The sequence below is a fragment of the Macrotis lagotis genome, chromosome 1 (assembly GCF_037893015.1).
Source record: "Macrotis lagotis isolate mMagLag1 chromosome 1, bilby.v1.9.chrom.fasta, whole genome shotgun sequence".
NCBI lineage: Eukaryota > Metazoa > Chordata > Mammalia > Peramelemorphia > Peramelidae > Macrotis > Macrotis lagotis.
In genome coordinates this window covers 515,519,632-515,540,852 of record NC_133658.1, presented here as the reverse complement: position 1 = coordinate 515,540,852, position 21,221 = coordinate 515,519,632, and the positions used below count along the sequence as shown (strand labels likewise).

The 21,221-nt window shown below is 31.9% G+C and overlaps 1 protein-coding gene across 5 annotated transcripts in view; it reads left to right on the top strand.

Annotated features, from left to right (window-relative positions):
- Nucleotides 1-21,221, top strand: part of USP9X (ubiquitin specific peptidase 9 X-linked) — a 174,239-nt gene that overhangs the window by 48,809 nt on the left and 104,209 nt on the right. For all 5 annotated transcript variants that reach the window (XM_074214169.1, XM_074214168.1, XM_074214167.1 and 2 more), the window contains exons 9-13: nucleotides 1,443-1,595; nucleotides 2,288-2,392; nucleotides 13,235-13,441; nucleotides 15,165-15,301; nucleotides 18,548-18,681. In XM_074214169.1, the coding sequence (XP_074070270.1) occupies nucleotides 1,443-1,595; nucleotides 2,288-2,392; nucleotides 13,235-13,441; nucleotides 15,165-15,301; nucleotides 18,548-18,681 (736 nt within the window). The remainder of the gene's footprint in view (nucleotides 1-1,442; nucleotides 1,596-2,287; nucleotides 2,393-13,234; nucleotides 13,442-15,164; nucleotides 15,302-18,547; nucleotides 18,682-21,221) is intronic.

The following is a 21,221-nucleotide window of genomic DNA, read 5'->3' as shown; positions in this document are numbered from 1 at the left end:
ATTAATGTAGGAATTTACTGAAGTGCTTTCACTTTTTTTGACAGATTAATGTGATGGGAAAACTGTTTTGTATGCAGTAGTTTGTGTTTGAGAGTATGTATTGCGAAGCAACCAGTAACTGCAACTGTAATTTAGTTTCAGTTTAGCTCAGAAGAGAAATGACCACAAGTCTTAGATTATGAAAGTTATCAAATTTAATAGGTGGTTAAAATTATAAGTTTCACTAAAGAAAAAGTCTCAGTAAAATCACAAGTCACAATAAGATCATCTTACCACAATCAGTCATAACCTATCACAAAAAAGGTTTTCTTACCACCATCAGGCCTCACCTGTGAGGGAATAGCAACATTTGGATTCAAATAGCTGAGGAGTCCAGGAGATTCCAAAGAACGGCCCCTGGGCTTCTCACTTAAATCTGCCTTCAAAGAAAGAAGCCTTAGAGTCAGTGTGATCCACTTTGGATGGTGTTTACTGGATCCCAGGAACTGGACATCCAGTTAACACCTCATGGGAATGTTTATGCTTAGGTAGCCAGTTTTCCCCAAGCCTAATCATTTCCTAACTTGCTTACACATTCAGGCTCAGTCTTATCCTGGCAGATAATGAGCTACTTTTAGTACAGACAATATTATTTTTTTACATTCCAAATGCAGAATAGTGCCTATTTTGAAAAAAAATGAAGTATTTATATTGATATTGTCAACTCTTGAAACCTACATAGAAAAATTCAGTGACTCTCTGTTACCTGTGGGATCAAATACAGATTTTTCTGGTTGACATTTAAGACCCTTTGAAACCTTACTGTTTTTTCTTCTCTTCTTTGTTCTCTCACTGTTCCTTCTGCTCAATCCTCCATTTCCCATGTCTGGATTCCTGCAAAGACGGTTCCTCTGTTTTGGATAATCTCTCTTTACTTCAACAACTTAGAAACCCCTATGTTCAGTTTAACTGTCACCTCTTAGATGAGACCCACTCTTATTCCTTCAGCTATGAAGGCCTCCTTTCCTTCTCCATTATCTTGAATTTATTTTGAATAAATTTGTCTATCTTGTGTCTCTCAATAGAATGTAAACTCCTTGAAGGCAGAAACTTCCATTTTTGTCTTTGTATCCTTTTGTGTCCTTGAACATAATTGCTGAATAAATACATGTTGATTTATTTTGGAGGAGTAATAAGACAAGAAAAAAGAGCTATAATTAAATATACTATTTCCTATATGAAATTTAATAATAGTGAAACTTTTTCTTAGAGATAAACTAAAATTGTAGAAGATAAGTAGTTTTTTGTGTGTTTCATTTATAGTTTTAAAATTTAGGAGTGAAGTACTCTGTAGATGATCCATTGATAGTTTTTTTAAAACTTAGCCTTATTTTACATTTACTTAGTGGTTCTGCTTTTAACCTCTCTGATGCTTTTAAACTGTATTTTGCATTTACCTTTAGGAATGGATACAGCAGAACAATATTTTATCTATAGTTTTACGAGATAGTCTTCATCAGCCACAGTATGTAGAAAAGCTGGAGAAAATTCTTCGTTTTGTTATAAAAGAAAAAGCTCTTACCTTGCAAGATCTTGACAATATTTGGGCAGCACAGGTAAGGAATATGAGATGAAAATCTTCCTATATAATAAGTTTTACAAAATATTATGTCAAAATAGTGCATATGGTGATGTTTATTAAGAGAAGTGTGGACATCTGTTAGTTCATATCTTCAATAGTTTAGTCTTTTCAATTATTCTAAATAGAATAACTTATAATTCTGTAAATTAGAATATCAAGGCATACTAGAGGAATAAACCATAAACCTATATTTCTGTCAGTCAAAGGGAAATACAATATTAAACTTTCAGGAGAAGCAATGTTCTTACAACTTTTATTTTGTTTTCAGGATGAGTAATTGACTTTTAGTTCTAAATGCTCTGCACTTTTGTCAAAATTGGAGCCATAATTAAGTAGAGTTAATTGTTCTTGTATCTGTGACAGATTTCTAACCTATGACCAGTCCTGAAAAAAATTTTTTTTGCTTCTTTCAAATGGCACTGTTTAATTCATCTAGAGAATTTGATTTAACCTTCATCTTTAGACAGTTTTTTAACCATTTTTGCCATTATCCTTGCTAATGATTTATTTGTTTTTATTTAATAGTGAGAAGATTCATCTTTGAGTGAATTAGCTGATTTTGATTTAGCTCAAGGATGGCTTCAAAGTTTTTGTTTTGAACCTCTTGAAAGACAGTACCTTAAACCTTCTGTTCTTTGGTAAAGATTTATTCTCTCTTTTATGCAGGCAGGAAAACATGAAGCCATTGTAAAGAATGTACATGATCTCCTGGCAAAATTGGCTTGGGATTTTTCTCCTGAACAACTTGATCATCTCTTTGATTGCTTTAAGGTAAACAGATCCTTGAGTCATACAAATTAATGTTTTAAATTTCTGAATTTTGATTCCATTAACATAGACTATGAACAAAGCATAACATTTGAAAGGTAAATGAAAAATTCAATCGAACATCCTTACTATATTGAATTTATTCATTCTTTTCAAGCTAGGAAATAATAATAAATAAAATGGAGTATGGCACAGTAGATAGAAAATTGACTTTGGAATAAGGAAGATCAGAGTTCAGAGCACTTCTCTGATACAAACTCGGTGTGATCCTGGGCAATTCACTTAATCTCCCAGTGCTCTAGGCAGCACTCTTTGGTGTCCTCCTGAATTGATGGACATATTTTCCTCACTCAGGAATTCCTTGTGCCAGTGAAATTAATACTAATGCTGCACTTAAACTTTTGTCACTCTTCGAGATTTGGATAGCACCCATAAATCTGGAAGTAAGTCAGAAAGCCTCTTGGGGAAAAAAATGTAATCTATCCAAAAATAGTTTATTCTCTAATAGTAGACCTAATTTCAGAGAGAGATTGTCTAACTTTTATATGTGACCAGTTTTGTTACACCATCAAAACAATCAACGATGTTTTAAGATTAAAATAGACAGTTTGATGTTATAACAAAGCTAGAAGTAGAACTATTGACCATGAAGAAAAGAGTGATAATAAGAATTGGTATATCAATTTAATGGTTAAATTTATAGTGTAGAATTATTTGGAATGAGAGTAAACTGATAATCTACATTTCAGTAACTCCTGAACGTCACTATATTTTGATGCAATACTTTGTATCTATTATTGATGTCCCTTACTTAGCAAAAGGCTTGATATATAATGAGGGTATTAATTTTCCAAACTAGAGAAGTTTTGATTGTTGCTATTAAAATAAAGTTCATAAAAAATTTTAATTGATACTTAAAGGGAAAAAGTCTGTTTCTCAAATTTTCATATGTAGTACCCATGATGCCTAATTACTTAAGTTATGCAAAGATGTTGATTTCATCAGAGTACATACTCCAGTGCATATTGACACTCCCCTTGATTTAGTCGGATTATAGAATTTGAAGCTGAAAAGAAATTTTTAGATGATTTAGTCTAATCATCTTCTTTACACATAGAGAAACTGAATGCCAAAAAAATGGTAAAATATCCTGCTTTAAGGTTAACAAAAGTAGCATAAAGAAGAACTGGAATGTGAACCCAGATTTTCTGACTCTAAATCTGGTATTGTTTTTTTACGTACTACTACTAGACTAGAGTTAGGTTGACTGAAAAAGTTTCACCTTGTGATTAAACAGACAATAAATGAGACTTTACAGCTTGTCAGGATGCAGAATTTGCTATAGTCCTTTCTGCTGGCACAGTCCTCCTGAACATTGGATTGTCCCCCTATAATAAGGAGCCAGAGTTGAACTTCAAGTGAAGAATTCTGCCAGTTAGATTTGATAAATAGCATCTAACTATACCAGTATATTTTTTGTGACTTGTAATAAATATTAGATAAGCATGTCTGTTTTTTACTTTCTTTCCTTTTTTGTAATTTTTTTTTACCTTTTTTTTTTTTTTTTTTTTTTTTTTTTTTTTTTTTTTAGGTTTTTGCAAGGCAAATGGGGTTAAGTGGCTTGCCCAAGGCCACACAGCTAGGTAATTATTAAGTGTCTGAGACCGGATTTGAACCCAGGTACTCCTGACTCCCAGGCCAGTGTTTATCCACTAAGCCACCTAGCCGCCCCTCTGTAAATTTTTTTTTTGCTTCTGTTGTACCCTCTTCCTGAATGTCCTAGAGTTTATAATTACTGATTGTTTTAAACATTGGTTATAATTTTTACATCTGATTTTTTTTTTCCTGTGGGAGAAAAAATAAGGGGGCATAATTGTGCCAGTTGCAGAATATCATAAAATAGGGAAAGTGACCTGGCTCAGATTGCAACTACCATAATTCCATTATGCATAATTGCCTAATTTTGATACTATGAAAAGGTTTGCTGCATGATATTGAAAACAAAAGAGCCTCTAAGTGTTGTTGAGGAGCTAAAAGAATTCTGTTTTTTTCTCTTGGATCATTTGTGTTGTGGGTGTTGGTTAAGTGGAGGAAAGGAACGGTCGGGTATTTTAATTTCATTTCAGTGAAGGTTAATATTTGGGAGGAGTATGAAATATTCAATATTATGGGGGGGTTGTTCATTATGGATCAAGAACTTTAGAAGGCAAAGACTTGGACAGGTTTTGACTGAGATAATGAGGTAGATTTGAGGAGGGGATAGTGAGGGGAAAACAGGAATTGAGGATTTTTGTGGTTAGCCTTCCTTTGGGATGACTGGGGAGAAGAAAGGTTAGATAGGTGATACTGGTCTGGACATTGCCTGATTTTATGGTGCTGCTGCTCTTACATGTTGTTACTGGACATTCTTTAGGAAAAAAAGAGGCATAGAATCAAATTCTAATCCTGGAATTTACTGTGTATCAGGTATTTCTCAAAAATCAGGACTTGCAATCATTTCTATCACATAAAGCAAAAATTAAAAATCACATAAATAGATATAAAGATAGAACATCATTATTTAAGAACCTTTAGACAATGGACCAATATCAGTCATATGTGTAACAAAAAGAACAGGATCTAAATTAGTAAAGGAAAAATTTGCTATGTGCATAAATAAAATGGATAACTAAAACAGTACGTAATAATGAGACTTAAATATTCTCTCAACTGGAAATATCAAAGAATCAGGGAAAATCTAGAATTGAACTACTGGATAATTTGAATTGAAAGGATTTATGGCCTTCCTTTCAGAAACATTGAGTAACTAAATGGCTCATGACAACTTGAGAAAAATAAGCTATATGTAGGGTATAGAGAAATTGCAGGTAAACATAAAAAGACTCTAAAGATACTATTTGTGGACATAATACAATTAAAATAGCAATTCAAGGACTGCAATCAAAAGATAACTAGATTTAATAATAAAATACTAAATGAATTGCATCACAAAACAAATCTTAAATTATAACTACAGACAGTCATAATGATCAGACAACATACCAGAATTCTTGGAAGCAAATTAAGATGTCCTCAGAAAAATTCATATTCCAGTAAATTAGCAATATTATAAAAGAAAATTAGTAAACAATACACCGTTTTAAAAGAAATAGAAAACAACAAAAAAAAAAACAAATCCAAACTAACACGAGGAAAATTGAAACTTAAGAGAAATGGATAAATTATAAACAAAAACCTAGAATTGATTAAAAAAAATTTCTGAAAACTAAAAATTGGTAAACCCTTAAGCTAACCTGATTTTAAAAAATGTAAATTAATAAAATAAAATTGAACATGGTGAAATCATAGAACCCAGAAGAAAGAAAAGAGCAACTTAGAACATACCTTATCCAAGTAACAGTTAACCACATAGAGAGTTTAAGAAAATTGATCTTGTGAAGGTACAACCAAGAAAAACCTTAGCAGAAATTGTTTCTGAGAGTCTGCCATATTCATTTCTTATGTCTTTCATTTGTCTTTTTACTTGAACTAAATAACCTTAAAAAAACTAAAGAGGATTGTAGGCTTATCAAGAATGTATATTCATGGAACAGATAGGTGCAGTGGATAAAGGATTAGAGTCAGGAGGACCTGACTTCAAATCGTGCCCCAGAAGCTTGACATTACCTATATGACCCTGGGTAAGCCACTTAGCCCTGGAATGCCTCACAGCCTTCCCCAGAGAGAGAGAGAGAGACAGACAGACAGACAGACACACACACACACACAAATATTCTTGTGCTAAAATTTTTAATTTAGGTAGAAAGATCACAGTAGTTGAACAAATCAAAAATAAAACATCATGATCAAGTTTGATTTATATGTCAGATACAAGGATGGTTCACCATTAGGAAATAATTGCCATTATTTATGTTAAACACAAAAACTTCTCGAAGTACATCGTAATATCATTGAGTGGGTAAAAAACCTTTGACAGAGTACAATATTTATTAGATTGATATTAAACAAAAAAAAAGATTACATAAGATTTTTTCTAGTACGATTTTTGTTTTTTGCAAGACACTGCGGTTCAGTGACTTGCCCAGTCACACAGTTAGGAAATGTCAAGTGTGTTGAGGTTGAATTTGAGCTCAGATCCTCCTTATTCCAGGGCCAGTGTTCCATCCATTGTACGACTTATCTGCCACTTTAAAGTATCTATTTAATACCCTAAACTAGCATTATAATAAAACCAGTAAACATCAGAATAGGAGGTCTTGAAGCTGGATATGTGAACTTTTGAAAAATATTTTTGATAATTGGATTTCATTATTATCATTTCACTTTCTACTCCTGTCTTGTTTTATATTTTTTATACTATATTTTTAAAAACATTGTAAGGATTCCACAGCTTTAATCAACTCACTATAAGTGATCCATGATATAAAGGTAAAAATTTTCCCCTGCACTGCAGAAAATTCGTCAATATCACTGAAAGATTGGAGTAAGAAATTAAGTCACAAAGATGGTCAAAGATTATCTTTCCAGATGGACTATCCTCCTTAATAGCATGACAGATAGTAGAGAAATAAGAAACTGATCAAGAAAATAAATACCTTTTTTAAAGCTGAAAACTAAAAAACAAAGAATTTTGCCTTAGCAATTGCAGAATCCAGGATACAATAAAAACAGTGAGTGTTTGAGGCCAAATTTGAACTCAGGGTTTTCTGACTCGCAGTTCCTATTCTGTATCTCAGTGCACAACTTCGCTGCTTAATAACAATATCAATAAAATATAAAACTACATATGAGAATCAATTTACTCAATATAACTGAAAGAATATTCAGTATTCGTTACCTGTCTGTGCCAATATAATACATTTAACACTACTACCAAGTTTAGTTAACCAATTTATTACTATAATTACTATACTATACTATTTTATTACTATACAATTGCTATACTATAATTATTATTATGTTACTGTATCACTCTTTCTACCAAAGAGATATTTTATTTATATAACCAGATAAAACAAATTAATTCCAGACTCCAGAACTCTGATCAACACAATAAACCACAAGTCCAAAACAATGAAAATGAAACATGACACATCCTAATGTACATGATGAGCTTCAGATGTAGAAATACATAGAACATGCAGCTATGAACTAAGGAATTCTTTTTAATTGTTCATATTATAGCCATTGGTTTGTGAGAAAGCTGAGCAAAGAAGTAAAAAAGCAAGATATGGGTGTGGGATAGAGATCAGAATTCAAACCTCAAACTATTAAAACTCAGTACTCATGAGAAAATTTGATATTGGTTAAGAAGTAGAAAATTGGGGCGGCTAGGTGGCTTAGTGGATAAAGCACCAGCCTTGGAATCAGGAGTACCTGGGTTCAAATCCAGTCTGAGACACTTAATAATTACCTAGCTGTGTGGCCTTGGGCAAGCCACTTAACCCCATTTGCCTTGCAAAAACTTAAAAAGAAAAAAATGTAGAAAATTATATGGACTAGACATAGAAGAATCAAAAATAATTTAACTCAAATGACTCAGTATTTGATAAATTTGAAAACATAAATTACATAGGAAATAACTATTTGTTTGATAACTACAAGGACAACTGAACAGTAATCTGGCAAATTCAGCTTGGACTGATATCTTACAACAGTATTCTACAAGAATTTCAAAATAGATATATGTAGTATTCTAAATCTTAATGGAGGTGATTCAGGTGGCTAGGTTGCACAGTGCAGTGGATAGAGCACCAGCCCTGGAGTCAGGAGGACCTGAGTTCAAATCTGGCCTCAAACACTTAATAATTTCCTAACTATGTGACCTTGGGCAAGCCACTTAACTCCATTGCCTTTCAAAGACCTTAAAAAAAAAGAGAGAATGGAGGTGATTCCAAAAAAATGATTGAAAATTAATATTCCATCTATGAATATTTAAAAAACCCTTATCTCTGATAAGGGTCTGATATTCAGTATTTAGAAAATTAACTGAAACATAAAGGCCATTTAATGATAAAGAACAAACAGTTCTCCAAAAGAAAATTACAATTAATGATGTTGTGGAAAAAAAAAATAATCTAGATCATATTTATAAGAAAAGGACACCACAAACAAATGAGAAGTTTTCAGTAATGTGGAACAAAAATGGCAGAGGCACAAAGAATAGGAAATCCTGTTTTTGGAAAGGAGGTGGGACAATGGGCATAAAGTTGCATTGTTAATGAAGCTGTGAATTGATAGCACCACCTTGAAAGCAGTATAGAATTAAGCAAAATTGTAGCTAAAATATTGTAGCTAAAATATTTGTCATTTTTCTGTCATGAAGTATATTTTTTCTATGGAGGTTAATGTCAAGTAGAAATGAATTGGAAACAAAGTAGATAGACCATCATTTGGGGAATAGCTAAAGAAGTTGAGGTATAGAAGTGCAATTGAAATCTTAATAAACCATAAAAAACAATATGATGAATAGAAAGAAGCATGGGAAGATTCATATAAAATCATGTATAGTGAGGTATTCAGAACTAGGGAGATGAGTTACATAATGACTAAAACTAGAAGTAAATTGAATACCAACACAACAAAAGAGACTTAAGATTTTGACATGAAAATGGGACCATACACAAGACAAGATGCAAAAACTTCCCTCCACCCACTTCTTTATAGAAATATGGGGTCCATGGGTGTGGAACATTGCACATCAGCTTCTTGTTGTCTTTATTAATTTTGCTGAGCCTTTTTTTCCCTTCCTTTTTTTTCTTTGTAATACAGAATTCCTGTCTTGGAGATATGTAATGGGAAATACAGGTCATGTAAGAAGGAAATATGTCAGGGCCAACTAGGTGGCACCAGTGGATAGAGCACTGACCCTGGAGTCAGGAGGATCTGAGTTCAAATTCAGCTTCAGACACTTAATTGCTCTAGCTATGTGACCTTGGGCAAGTCACTCTCAACCCCATTGCCTTAAATAAATTTTTTAAAAAGTCAGTATATCAGTAAAATATTTTAATTTTCTCTTCTAATTTTTAAGGGACTATCTTTAATATTTAGATCATCTATCCATTATGACTTTGTGTGTGTAATATATGAATGGTGTTAATATAAGCCTAATTTCTGTCAGACTACTTTCTAATTTTTCTGGCAGTGGGCATCAAATTATGAATTCATTCTATTATTTCATGTTTGGAATTTTATTGAATTCAATTATTTCTGATTCTCTTTTAGGTTGATTTTCTTTTCTTTTTCTTTTTTTTTTTTTTTAGGTTTTTGCAAGGCAAATGGGGTTAAGTGGCTTGCCCAAGGCCACACAGCTAGGTAATTATTAAGTGTCTGAGACCGGATTTGAACCCAGGTCCTCCTGACTCCAAGGCCGGTGCTTTATCCACTATGCCACCTAGCTGCCGCTAGGTTGATTTTCTTAAACAAGAGATAGAGGTCTTCCAAAATATAATAGCTTGAATTACATAAAATTGAAAGCTTTTGTGCATACATAATTAAATTTCTATGGTAAGAAGGGAAAAGATCAACTTGGAAATGTCAATAAATGGAATAGACAAAATGAAGAAGAATCAGGAATAGTTTAACCTTGATCAATAACTAATCTCAAGAAGGCCAAAAAAAATACTTGAGGGGGAAAACTCTATTTGAAAAGAATTGGTAAAAGGATTGAAACACAATCTGGTAGAAATTAGGTTTATATTGTTTTGTACCATGTTCTGTATTGAATTCAAATCAAATTCAGATCATACATCTAAATATTAAAAATCATATTAAAAATTTGAAGAGTATCAGATTAGGTACCTTTTTACAATTTTTGGTAGGGTATGATTTGTTAACCAAATGGGAAAATGATCATTAGGGAAAAAAGTTATCTAATTAGAGTAAAATACATAAAACCCCAAAGTTTTTTCTCAATAGGAAAATGAATACTTAAGAAATTTGCACTAGAATTGTGCAACGATTTGCACAAGAACTGGAAGAAGTTATCAGTGATTCACAAGGTTTCTAAATCATTAATAACAGGAGAAATGCAAATCAAAGTAATCTTAAGGTTTTAACTACATCCTGCTCACTGACAAAGATGACAAACAAATGGCAAAAAGTTCTTGTGGAAAAGTACTGAATGATAGGAATTATTAGGAAAGTAAATTAGTGCAACCATTCTCTAAAGCTATTTGTGATTATGGAAACAAAGTGGTAAAATGTCTGTGCTCCTCTCAAAGAATCCATATTTGATAGCCAGTAACATGAAGATCTTTATCCCAGCAATTTTTATGACAGCAGAGATTTGTAAACAGTGTAGATGACCAGTGCTTGAGGAATAGTTATAAATAAATTATAATATATGAATGTAAAGGAATTACAACTGTGCTAGAAGAAATGTTAAACATGATAAAGTAGAATCAGGAAAAGTCTCAAATCAACTAATATAAAGGTAAGTGAAAATTAAATCAGGGAAACAGTCTTGTTAGTGATTATAAAATCATGCCTGACAAAGACAGTTACCCCCACATTATTAAAAAGTAATTATTTTAAATTATAAAGATCAAGTTTGGGCCTCAAGATGAAATGAGAAAATATTTTCCCATTCTTCCTTTTTTTAATTTAGGAGAAGGAAGTCAGATATAAAATATTTTGTAATGTCAGGTTTTTTTCTAATGCATAAATGAGTTTTGCTGACTTTTTGTTATATTTCTTTTTTAGTTTTTGCAAGACAATGGGCTTAAGTGGCTTGCCCAAGGCCACACCACTAGTTAATTATTAAGTGTCTGAGGCTGGATTTGAACTCAAATACTCCTGTCTCCAGGGCTGGTACTCTATCCACTGTGCCACCTAGCTGCTCCCTCATATTCTTTTAAAAAAAGATCTTAGAAGGGAAAGGAACTTTAGATGGTGTAAAAACAATGTGTTATCACTAAAGAGTATTTTTTAAAAAATAATATTGCTAAACCTTTAATAAAATGTAAATTTGAACCCCCCCCCCCCCCCCCGAAAGAACTTTAAGATCATAATATCTTCCATCTGTAGTAAGGTAGTAGACAACGTGGTTTCTTGCTTATAACATCATATTTTGAAGATTTATCTTAAGGAATGGCTCTTTGGGATGGGTAGCAGAAATGGGGGAACCTAACCAATATAAAAGCAAAATACATCAGTAACAAACAATCTTTTTTTAAAAAAGACACAGACTCCTCTAACTCCTGAGAAGGTACCAGTTCTTAGGTGTCAACTCTGGAAGGAAGGACTTAAGTTTGTATGTTCTCTGTTCTTGGGAGGGGACTGGTATGATGAGATGGTAATCCTAGAAGTTTAGAGTTCTATTTTTATCAGACATTTTTTATTTCTGTGACTCAATAAGTTATTGACAGCTATGAGGGAGAAGAGTCTGGCTGTATCTTCTGAAACATAAGACAAACTTCATTCAAATAAATGTAATCACCAAATATATTGCATTTTACATTTCATTTTGAGTATTATACACAACTTTTTTTTATCAGGTAGCCATTTAAGTGTTCTTTCCTTATGATTGATATTATTACATTCTCCTTGTGTTCAAGGTATAATTTTGTTTGATTATTTGAAGACTTGAAAGATTTTCTTAATCTGGAAATGTTGAAAGTCAATATCTTTTGGTATTTTTTGGTTTGTTGTAGTCAGCCTAATTATTTTAAATAATGTTTGAAAAACTTTTCATTTTGGTTTTAATATTAGGATATCTGTCAGGCTGAATTTTAGAGTGAAATTAACTTTTTCTTTCAGTAACTAAATGCCTGAAACTAACTCTTGTAGTTCTTACAATGCCTGGCACGTAAATGTTGTTGAATCCTTTCAGTCCTCTCCAGCTTAAGTCACATAGCTATAGTAAGTGTCTGGGCCCAGATTTCAACTCTGGAAAATGAGTCTTCCTGATTCTAGGTCTTACACACTCTCTACCACTCTACCTAGGTGCCCTGGCACATGAGTAGGCACTTACTAAAATGCTTATTGACAGACTAGAGAACTTTACTTAAATTTAACTTTACTTAGTTTACTTAACCTCTTTTTCTTTCATTTGAAAATTTTATGTTTCTATTATAGCTTTTACTTTCTTGTTTTGTTTAATTATGATTTTTCTGTTCCATTAAAGAACCCATAGCTCTTTAAACTTTTTGTGTTGCTTTTCACCTGGAAACTTTTATTTTCATAATATTTCTAATCGATTAAGTTTTAACAATACATCCCTTTGCTTTAAATAAGTTTATATTTAAAATTATTTTCACCATTTATATAGTTTCTTCTGAATTTGTCTTAAGTGTTTCTGCTTTTAGATTTTACTTTTTTAATACTGTATTTTTGCTCAGTAACTTTATTTTAATTCCAAATTCTCTCCCTTCCCCTCCTCAAGATGAAATGTTTTTCAAACAAATATAATGTAATAGTTGGCATTTACAGGGTGCTTTAATAAAGATTTATAAAGCGCTTCACCACTCTTTGAGTAAGTACTTGTATAGATGAAGAAATGAGAGGGGTGGCTAGGTGGTGCAGGGGATAGAGCACCAGCCTTCGAGTCACGAGTACCTGGGTTCAAATCCAGTCTCAGACACTTAATAATTACCTAGCCATGTGGCCTTGGGCAAGCCAATTAACCCCATTTGCCTTGCAAAAAAAGAAAAAGAAACAAGGCTCACTGAAAGGTTGAATGACAGGTCCAGAGTCAAGTAGCTCTTGTGCCCAAGGCAAGGTTTGAACTCAGATCTTCTAGCACACTACCCCTTACATCATCTAGGTTCATATTTTGATGACAGTTGGCAACAAATTGACCTGGATTACTAACATGTTTTACAGCACACTGAATTTATTTTCTAGGCAAGTTGGACAAATGCAAGTAAAAAACAACGTGAAAAATTACTTGAGCTAATACGTCGTCTCGCAGAAGATGATAAAGATGGTGTGATGGCCCATAAAGTGTTGAACCTCTTGTGGAATTTGGCCCACAGTGATGATGTTCCTGTTGATATCATGGACCAAGCTCTCAGTGCTCACATTAAAATCTTAGATTATAGTTGTTCACAGGTAACCATTTACTAGTTTGTATTGTCTCATGCCATATTTTATGATTATTTAGAATGGCTTAGTTATAAGACTGTCTCAGTTTCTAGTATTGATATTTTGGAATGATCTTTGGGAATTAGCCTAATTCCTCTCATCTCAGGTACCTCTCTCTATGTTAGAGTGATTTCCATTATGTCTCTCAGTCTAGGGTTTAATTATTGAATTTTCTGAACACAATTAAGGTAAATTGTGGTTTACCACTTTTGATGTTTCTCATCTGGCAAATAATTGTGAAAATGTCATGTTACTTAATTAAAAACACTTCTTTATAAATAAAACAATGTTTTCTTGGTGTGTGCCTGACCTTAATCAAATTAAGGTTCTAGGGTGTTTGTTGCAAATAAAATATTTTATACTTACTACTATGTTAAAAGATATTATTATGTTAAATGAATATAGTGATTTTCCTGAATAGTGAAATTCACCGCATACATTAAAGACTAAATTAGAGACCCTTTGATTCTTTTATATTTTTCATATGAAAATGCTCATTTGGAGCATATTTCCCCAGGTAAAGAGGTGTCATTCTTTCCCAGATTAAGGTGAAACAAAATTGCATTTATTGAATCCAGTTTTTCTATTTCCCGCTGTATATATATTCCTTTGGAAAATTTTGCCCAATTAATTGAATTTTCACCCTTGGCAAAGTTGGTGTTCAAATTTTGGTAAAGTGAAGCCAAATGAAACTAGCTTTGATGCCACCTAAGGAATGGCTTATCACTTTAGGAATATGAATTGGAACCTTAAAATTAAATTTTAAAAGAGGGGAATAATAACTTCTGCTAATTACTGATGAACCTTATATCCTATTCTAAACTTAACTTGTATTTAATTACATTGAAATGCTATAAGAATCTGAAAATTTTCTGTTCTCTGAACATTTACTGTGTACTTGGTCTATAAATATTTATGTTCCTTTAATGTAAATAATAGTTTTAAAGAAAAGTATCTGAAACAAGGACATTTGCTTATTTAGAATAACAAAAAAGTAAATTATATGAGCTATTTTCATTTCTTCGTTATTCATACAAATGAAATGGCAGTAGTACAGGTACCCCAAAATGTTGTTGTTCAGTTGTGTTTTGGTTGTGTCTGACTCTTTGTGACCTCATTTGAGTTTTGAGGTTTGTTTTTTTGTTTTTGTTTTTTTGGCAAAAATACTGGTGTGCCGTTTCTTTGTCCAGCTCATGTTACAGATGAGGAAACTAAGGCAAACAGTGTTAAGTGACTTTCCCAGGGTCACACAGCTAGTAAGTATCTAATGCTAGATTTGAATAGAAAGATAAAGCTTCCTATTTTCAGGCCTGACACTGTATCCCCCTGTGCCACCAAGCTGTCAGCCTAAAGTAGTTTGCTTTAAATAGATTAAGATTTTTTTTTTTTGGTAATAATTCCAAGAGTTATATGTTAGAGAAACAGCATTTTTAACTAACACTCTATAATCACTTGATAGCTTCCTTAATCCTTATAAAATAATTAATGAAGTTCTATCCAACAACATTAGGGTTTTTATGTAGATGCTGTGACTTGTGTGGCCATGATTTTCCTTGTTCTTAGTAAAGGTTGTAAAAGTATAAGTTTTACAAACAAGGTGCATCTACTTTCAACTCTGGAAGAATTCTTTGTAGATGGGATTCTTTTATGGCCACAGTCTACATTAAACTCTGTAATTTTGTTTTTTAAGGATCGAGACACACAAAAGATCCAATGGATAGATCGTTTTATAGAAGAACTTCGCACAAATGATAAGTGGGTGATTCCTGCACTGAAACAAATTAGGGAAATTTGTAGTTTGTTTGGTGAAGCACCACAAAATTTGAGGTACGGAACTTTTCCTTTTTATTATAAACACTTTTTAAAATATATGTTATGTAGAAACATTTCTTCAAAAGGTTCACAAGTTATGAATGTGAAGACAAAAATCTTGAGATTTTTCAGATTAGTAAATTAAGCAGAGTGAAAAGGTGGCATTAGATTTATGGGACAGAATTTGATCCAAAGTTTAAACATGAAGGAAAAGGAAAGTTAGGTTTAAAACAACCATAATTTCAAAAAATAGGGATACACTTAAAATAGCAAAAGGGACATTAAAATTTTAGGAAATAAACTCTGATTGAATATTGGGAATTTTAAATATCTTAAATTACTTAGGTATTGCAGTTTTGTTTGTAAAGTATTTTTTAGTTTCAGCTTGGGGATCTAAGAATGAGGTGATTATATAAATGTATTCTTAGGAGAACTGAGCTCTAATAGGGTGAAATTTTTTAAATAATTTTAATTTTAAAAAATTATTATATTAAAGTAGCTCTTGGAATTATGAAATTAATTCTTCCAAATGACATCCTTCTGTGTCTTTACTTTTAAAATACATTTTTACTGTCATTAATAAATGTGTATGTGTTGCATTCTCATGCAAAAGCACATGTGCACATAGCATATATATCCAATTAATCTGTCACTTAATAAAAGTTCTTTGTTTCCCTTACTCCCTTTATTTTAATAAATTGGTATTTTGAGATAACTTTTAGGGGAAAATTTACTTTGTTTTTTTGTAATTTTTACAATATAATACCTTATTTTATCACTGTTAAGCTCATTTGTTAAAAGTTTTTATACCATTTAAAATGTTTTATAATGTATATTCACACCATACTTTTGACTTTTATAATAACACCATCTTCTTGTTATTGACATTAACTTTAAACCCAGATTCAAAGAGAATAATTATTTCGCTTAGAATAATTCTTTTTTTGTTGATTTTTTTAAAAAAAGTTTTTTCACAACTAAAATGATTTGTGCCTCTTAACAAGCTTTATTAGCTCCTTCCTTCCTCTCTGATTTCAACAAGCTTCTTGGCTTGTTGAATACTAGAATTTTCAGGCATTTAAATATTTTTAGTGACCATATGCTTTTATTATAATAAATTTTAAAAAGTGAGAACTGAATATCTTTACTACTTAACTTAATTTTTATGGTTCTGAGATTACAATTATAGGCACAAAATAGAGGCAGTTAGATGATGTAGAAAGAGGTTTGAAGTAGGAATCAAGAGAATTAGGTATAGCTCATACTTTGAGGAAATGCAAAATTACTTATTATTTATTCCAAATAAATAAAGTAAGTGGAAAGTTGATTTTGAAATTATATTTGTTACCTGAAAACTGTGGTTCTTAAGACATTTCACATAGAAATTCTTTCTTGTCCCATTTTTATGCCATAAATATCCAATTTATCTTATCCTTATCCCATTGATATGCTATAAATATTTTAGAAATCCTTAGTTCTTCATCCAATTGATATTCAGTACAGAATGGCTCATGTTTTTATTTTATTGTAACTTTCATAAATGAGAGTTAAACATAGAAATAATTGACAAACTAACATAATTTGTGAGACCCTGTGCTACTTTAAAAAAAAATCACAAAAGTATAAATTTGGCTATGGATAAATAATAAAAAAGACAAATCTTAAATTTTGTAAGTAAACAATTTTTTACATTGTTCATTGAACTTTTTCTCTTAGATTTATATTTACACATTTGTAGAGCAGAGTGTCTTATAATCTCTCCCCATTCCAAAATTCTTTATTAGCTATTCAATCTAAATTTAATCTTTGATCTTTAGGATATGAGGAACAATTCTTCCAATGATGTAATTAAAAATATTAACCATTTATGCATTATTCTCCTTTTCAATGGGCACAACATTGAAAAACAAGGAATAAACTTGTTTCATTTGGTTATTAATGCAGGGAAATTTTAGGTTGTCATGAAGATATCATTTTAGGTAGTGAAAGTAAAGAGTAGTTGTTATTTTTATTCATTTATATAACAACAAAAGAGAATTGTTTTTAAGCAGAATATTACCTCTTAAAGTTCTTAGAAGGTCACAGAAAATAATTTGCTATTTATTAAATTTAATAGAATTATATTCTAAATAAAGTGTTAGAGTTGGAAACTATCTTCATCTAAGTCTCCTCATGTTTTTCATAGATGAGGAAGATGAAATAGAGATAGTGATATGTCTAAGATCAGAAGTGTCCCAGTGGGATGTTCTCCACTTATTTCAAAGGCATTTCCAATATGAAATTTTATGAAATGAACATTTCATTGAAATAAGTGTGTAATCTCCCAAGGTCAGCACTCAGAAGAATAACATTTTTTACCTAAATAAGCTTATATTTTTTCTTGGTGGAAATTTTCATAATGTAAGTAGTCAATATACAATTTAGTAAATGTAAGCATTCTAATTTTTTTATATAGTAAGTTAGTTTAGTTAGGAGTCAAAATCTTTAGGAATAGTTTTTTACAAAATAATTTTTCCTACTAGCTTCAGACCCTGACTTTTGACACCTAAACTAAAAAGAGAAGGAGCCAAAAGTGTCGCCAAATGAAAATATAATATGGGATAATTAAATGATTAAACAATAGATACTAAAGAAAACACTCAAAACTATTTGTCTCTATTAATAAACAGAGGCTCTTTTTAGACAACAACCTATTTTTCTTTGTTGTATCGAATCACCTTTCTTACAAGCTGTGTCAGCAATATCTGTTATAAGAACCAAGGACATACAATCTCAGAGATAATCATTTTCATTGATAAGTCAAAGAAAAAAGGGGGGGTTTTGAAGACTTATGTCTCTCTAAGTTGTAAATTTATAGCAAACCAAAGTCTAAGAGAATGTGCTTTTGCTGAACTTTTTTTTTCCATCAGATTCCATAACTGCTTTGGTGTGAAGTCACCAGAAAGCATTAAGGCTTTTCAAAGAGATGACACAATGAAGAAATTAGAAAATACCAATAATCGATTTTCCTTACTCAATCATAGTGTGAGAGTGAGGAGGCCCTCTAATAAGTTTTGTTGGATTATTATCCTATTAAAACTATAATACAAGCAACTTTGTGTCTAGTTGACTTGCTCAACACTGATGTCATTTTGATTATAAACCTTTAATGCAAAATGTTCCATTTTTCAAGCCAGCATTTAAATTAGGATGTGTAAATTCATAATAAATTCAGTAGTAGTAAATGTCACCTTATACTTTTACATATTCTTTGTATTTCAGTCAAACACAGCGAAGTCCACATGTGTTTTATCGTCATGATTTAATCAATCAACTCCAGCACAATCATGCCCTAGTTACTCTGGTAGCAGAAAATCTCTCTGCTTATATGGAAAGTATGAGACAGTATGCAAAAGGTAAGTTTGATTAAAGAAGTCCCTAAACTGGAATAAATTTAACAGTTTAGGTTGTATCATTTCACTTAAAAATTTGTTTTCTTTCCAGTTATATTTCCTTATTTTTGCATTTGTTTTTATCATATTTTAAAAGTTAAAGATTACATGAACAACCCAAGTTCTATACTACTCCCCACAAAATATAACTCTAAGAGGAAGACCTGTAGTTTAATCATTAGTTCTTCATTGGTGTGCAGAGAAACGTATGGATAAGAATTGCATATGATAGAAGGGACAAATGTGTTGTTATTTGTGGGGGGTAGAGGGACTAAACACTTGATTGTGATCATGATCAAAGTGTTCTTTGAGGGGCAATAATAGAAGGAATAAGAAGAAACATAAACATGATGCATGAATTTGAGTTTTTTATATATTACACTGTTATATAACACTGTTGCTTCAAACATCAAAAGTTACCATGCCACTCTAACCACCAGCCTTTCATTTTAGGACTATTGACCAGTTGTCATGTTAACAATTTTTTTCCCCATATTTCATCTCTATCCTCAACTACTGCCTATAATTTGTTCATTCTTAATCCTCAGGTACCGTTTCCTCCCCTGACCAATCAATGAATTCTTCCAAAAATTTATGATTTCATCAGTATGTATATCCCCACCAATAGAGTGTAACTCATTAATGCTTCATAGAATATTTCATAAAACCTCTGACCTGGATTATTCCTCAAGTAGTCTTTATTCTGGACTTTACAAATTCCTTTCTAACTTGCTATTGTCATAGCCTTAAGTTCCTGGAGATCACCGTCATGTCATGAAATGAAGCATCAAAAAAAAAAACTTAAATGTAACAGTACATTTTTCTCTCTAATAAAATGTGGCTCATAATTAAGCTATGGGAAATTTTCCATGATTTTACAAAGTATTATACTGTTACCTTTGTCTTATTCTTTAGAGTAACCACCCCCAGCCCCCCACCCCCAGGTGATTAATTGCAGTGCTATACAGTCATTGCTTAAATAATATTTCTTTGGCTGCCTAATCATATTAAGAACTCCAAATGTAACTAAATACAGGTGTTGGAAAGTAAGGGGGAAATGGAGGCACAGAAAAAGAGTAAGTGGGAGCCCATCCCTACCTGCAATTCAGTTCATTTTTTAGTATCCAGCTCTGTAGGCAAAAAAAAAAAAATAACTCATACTGCCATTACCCCTCCTGACTTGTCCATATTATATAATATAGCTAATATGTTTCAGAGCAGAATTTCAACTCAGCTATTTTTTCTGACAAAACTACCCCTTTTCTGTCCACTGTGCCATGTAACCTTTCAAACAGAATATACTGAGCATATTTTAACCTTGTATTCATCCTTTGAAACTGTTATTATGAACACTGATTTATTGAATATCTATTAATGTATATAAAGTAATGGAATGAGAAATATTAAAAGATAGATAGATAGATAGATAGATAAGATATAGATATAAAGAATATTTGAATCCAAGAAGGGGACTTGAGACTTGCAAAGGTAACTGGATTACAGTGTTTGGTACAGCATTGACTTTGTATTTTGTAGTATATTACTTCTCCCATACTGTTGAGTTGAATAGACAAGTTTTCCCTTATGATAAAAATCATAGGATTTAGAGTTGAAAGACACATTGGTGATCTTCTCTTATAGATGAGTTTACTGAGAACCATTGTCCAGAGGTAAAAAATAAATGTAACTAATATTTGAATTAAGTATTCTTTAGTAGAATTGAAGAATTTGAGTGTTGGAAGGTTTCTTTGCAGCCATCTGGCCCAATCTGTTTAAGAAAAGAATCACCATTATAAAAAAACAAACAAACTGATGAATTTGCCTAGCCTCTTCTTAAAGACCACTACCACCTTAAGGCAAACTTTGGACATCTGTAAGTGTTAGGAGTTTTTCTTACCTTAAAGAGGTCTTAATTGACTCCTTTGCCACTTCAACCCATCATTCCTGATTCTGCCCTCTGGGGCCAAATGGAGTAAATACTTCTTTGAGCTAACAGTTCTCCAGACAATTTTCAAGCCACCCCTTTCCTCCCTGCCCTCTAAGTTATCTTTTTGAAGCTAGATTACCCCATCCCTGGTGTGACTGAATTTTTAACTCCAGGTTTATCCAAATTCTCTCAGTTCTTCCTGATCTCAAGACCTGCTTGCAGCTTAAAGACCAGCTTAAGAACAGCTTAAAATCCTCGAGCTGTGGTCTATCATAAGAAAAACTTTTTTATATTGTACTGCTTCTCAGAATAGCTATAATATTTTATAAAGTCTGTTTTTTATCTTATTTCTTCCTTAGCTGTCAACTGATACTTCTCCTAAGCCTACCTTTGTTCTCCTTGCTGATTTTTGCTGCTTTTGTGTAGTATGTAATTAGAAATCAAATAAATAAGCATATTAAATTTCTGTATTAAGAGTTATTATTTGATTCTGAGTGAATCTATGGACTTTCCTGTGTTTAAAGTAAGGACTGTCAATGCCTAGGTTTTGTCGAAGGCATTGTGGTACAGAGCAAAG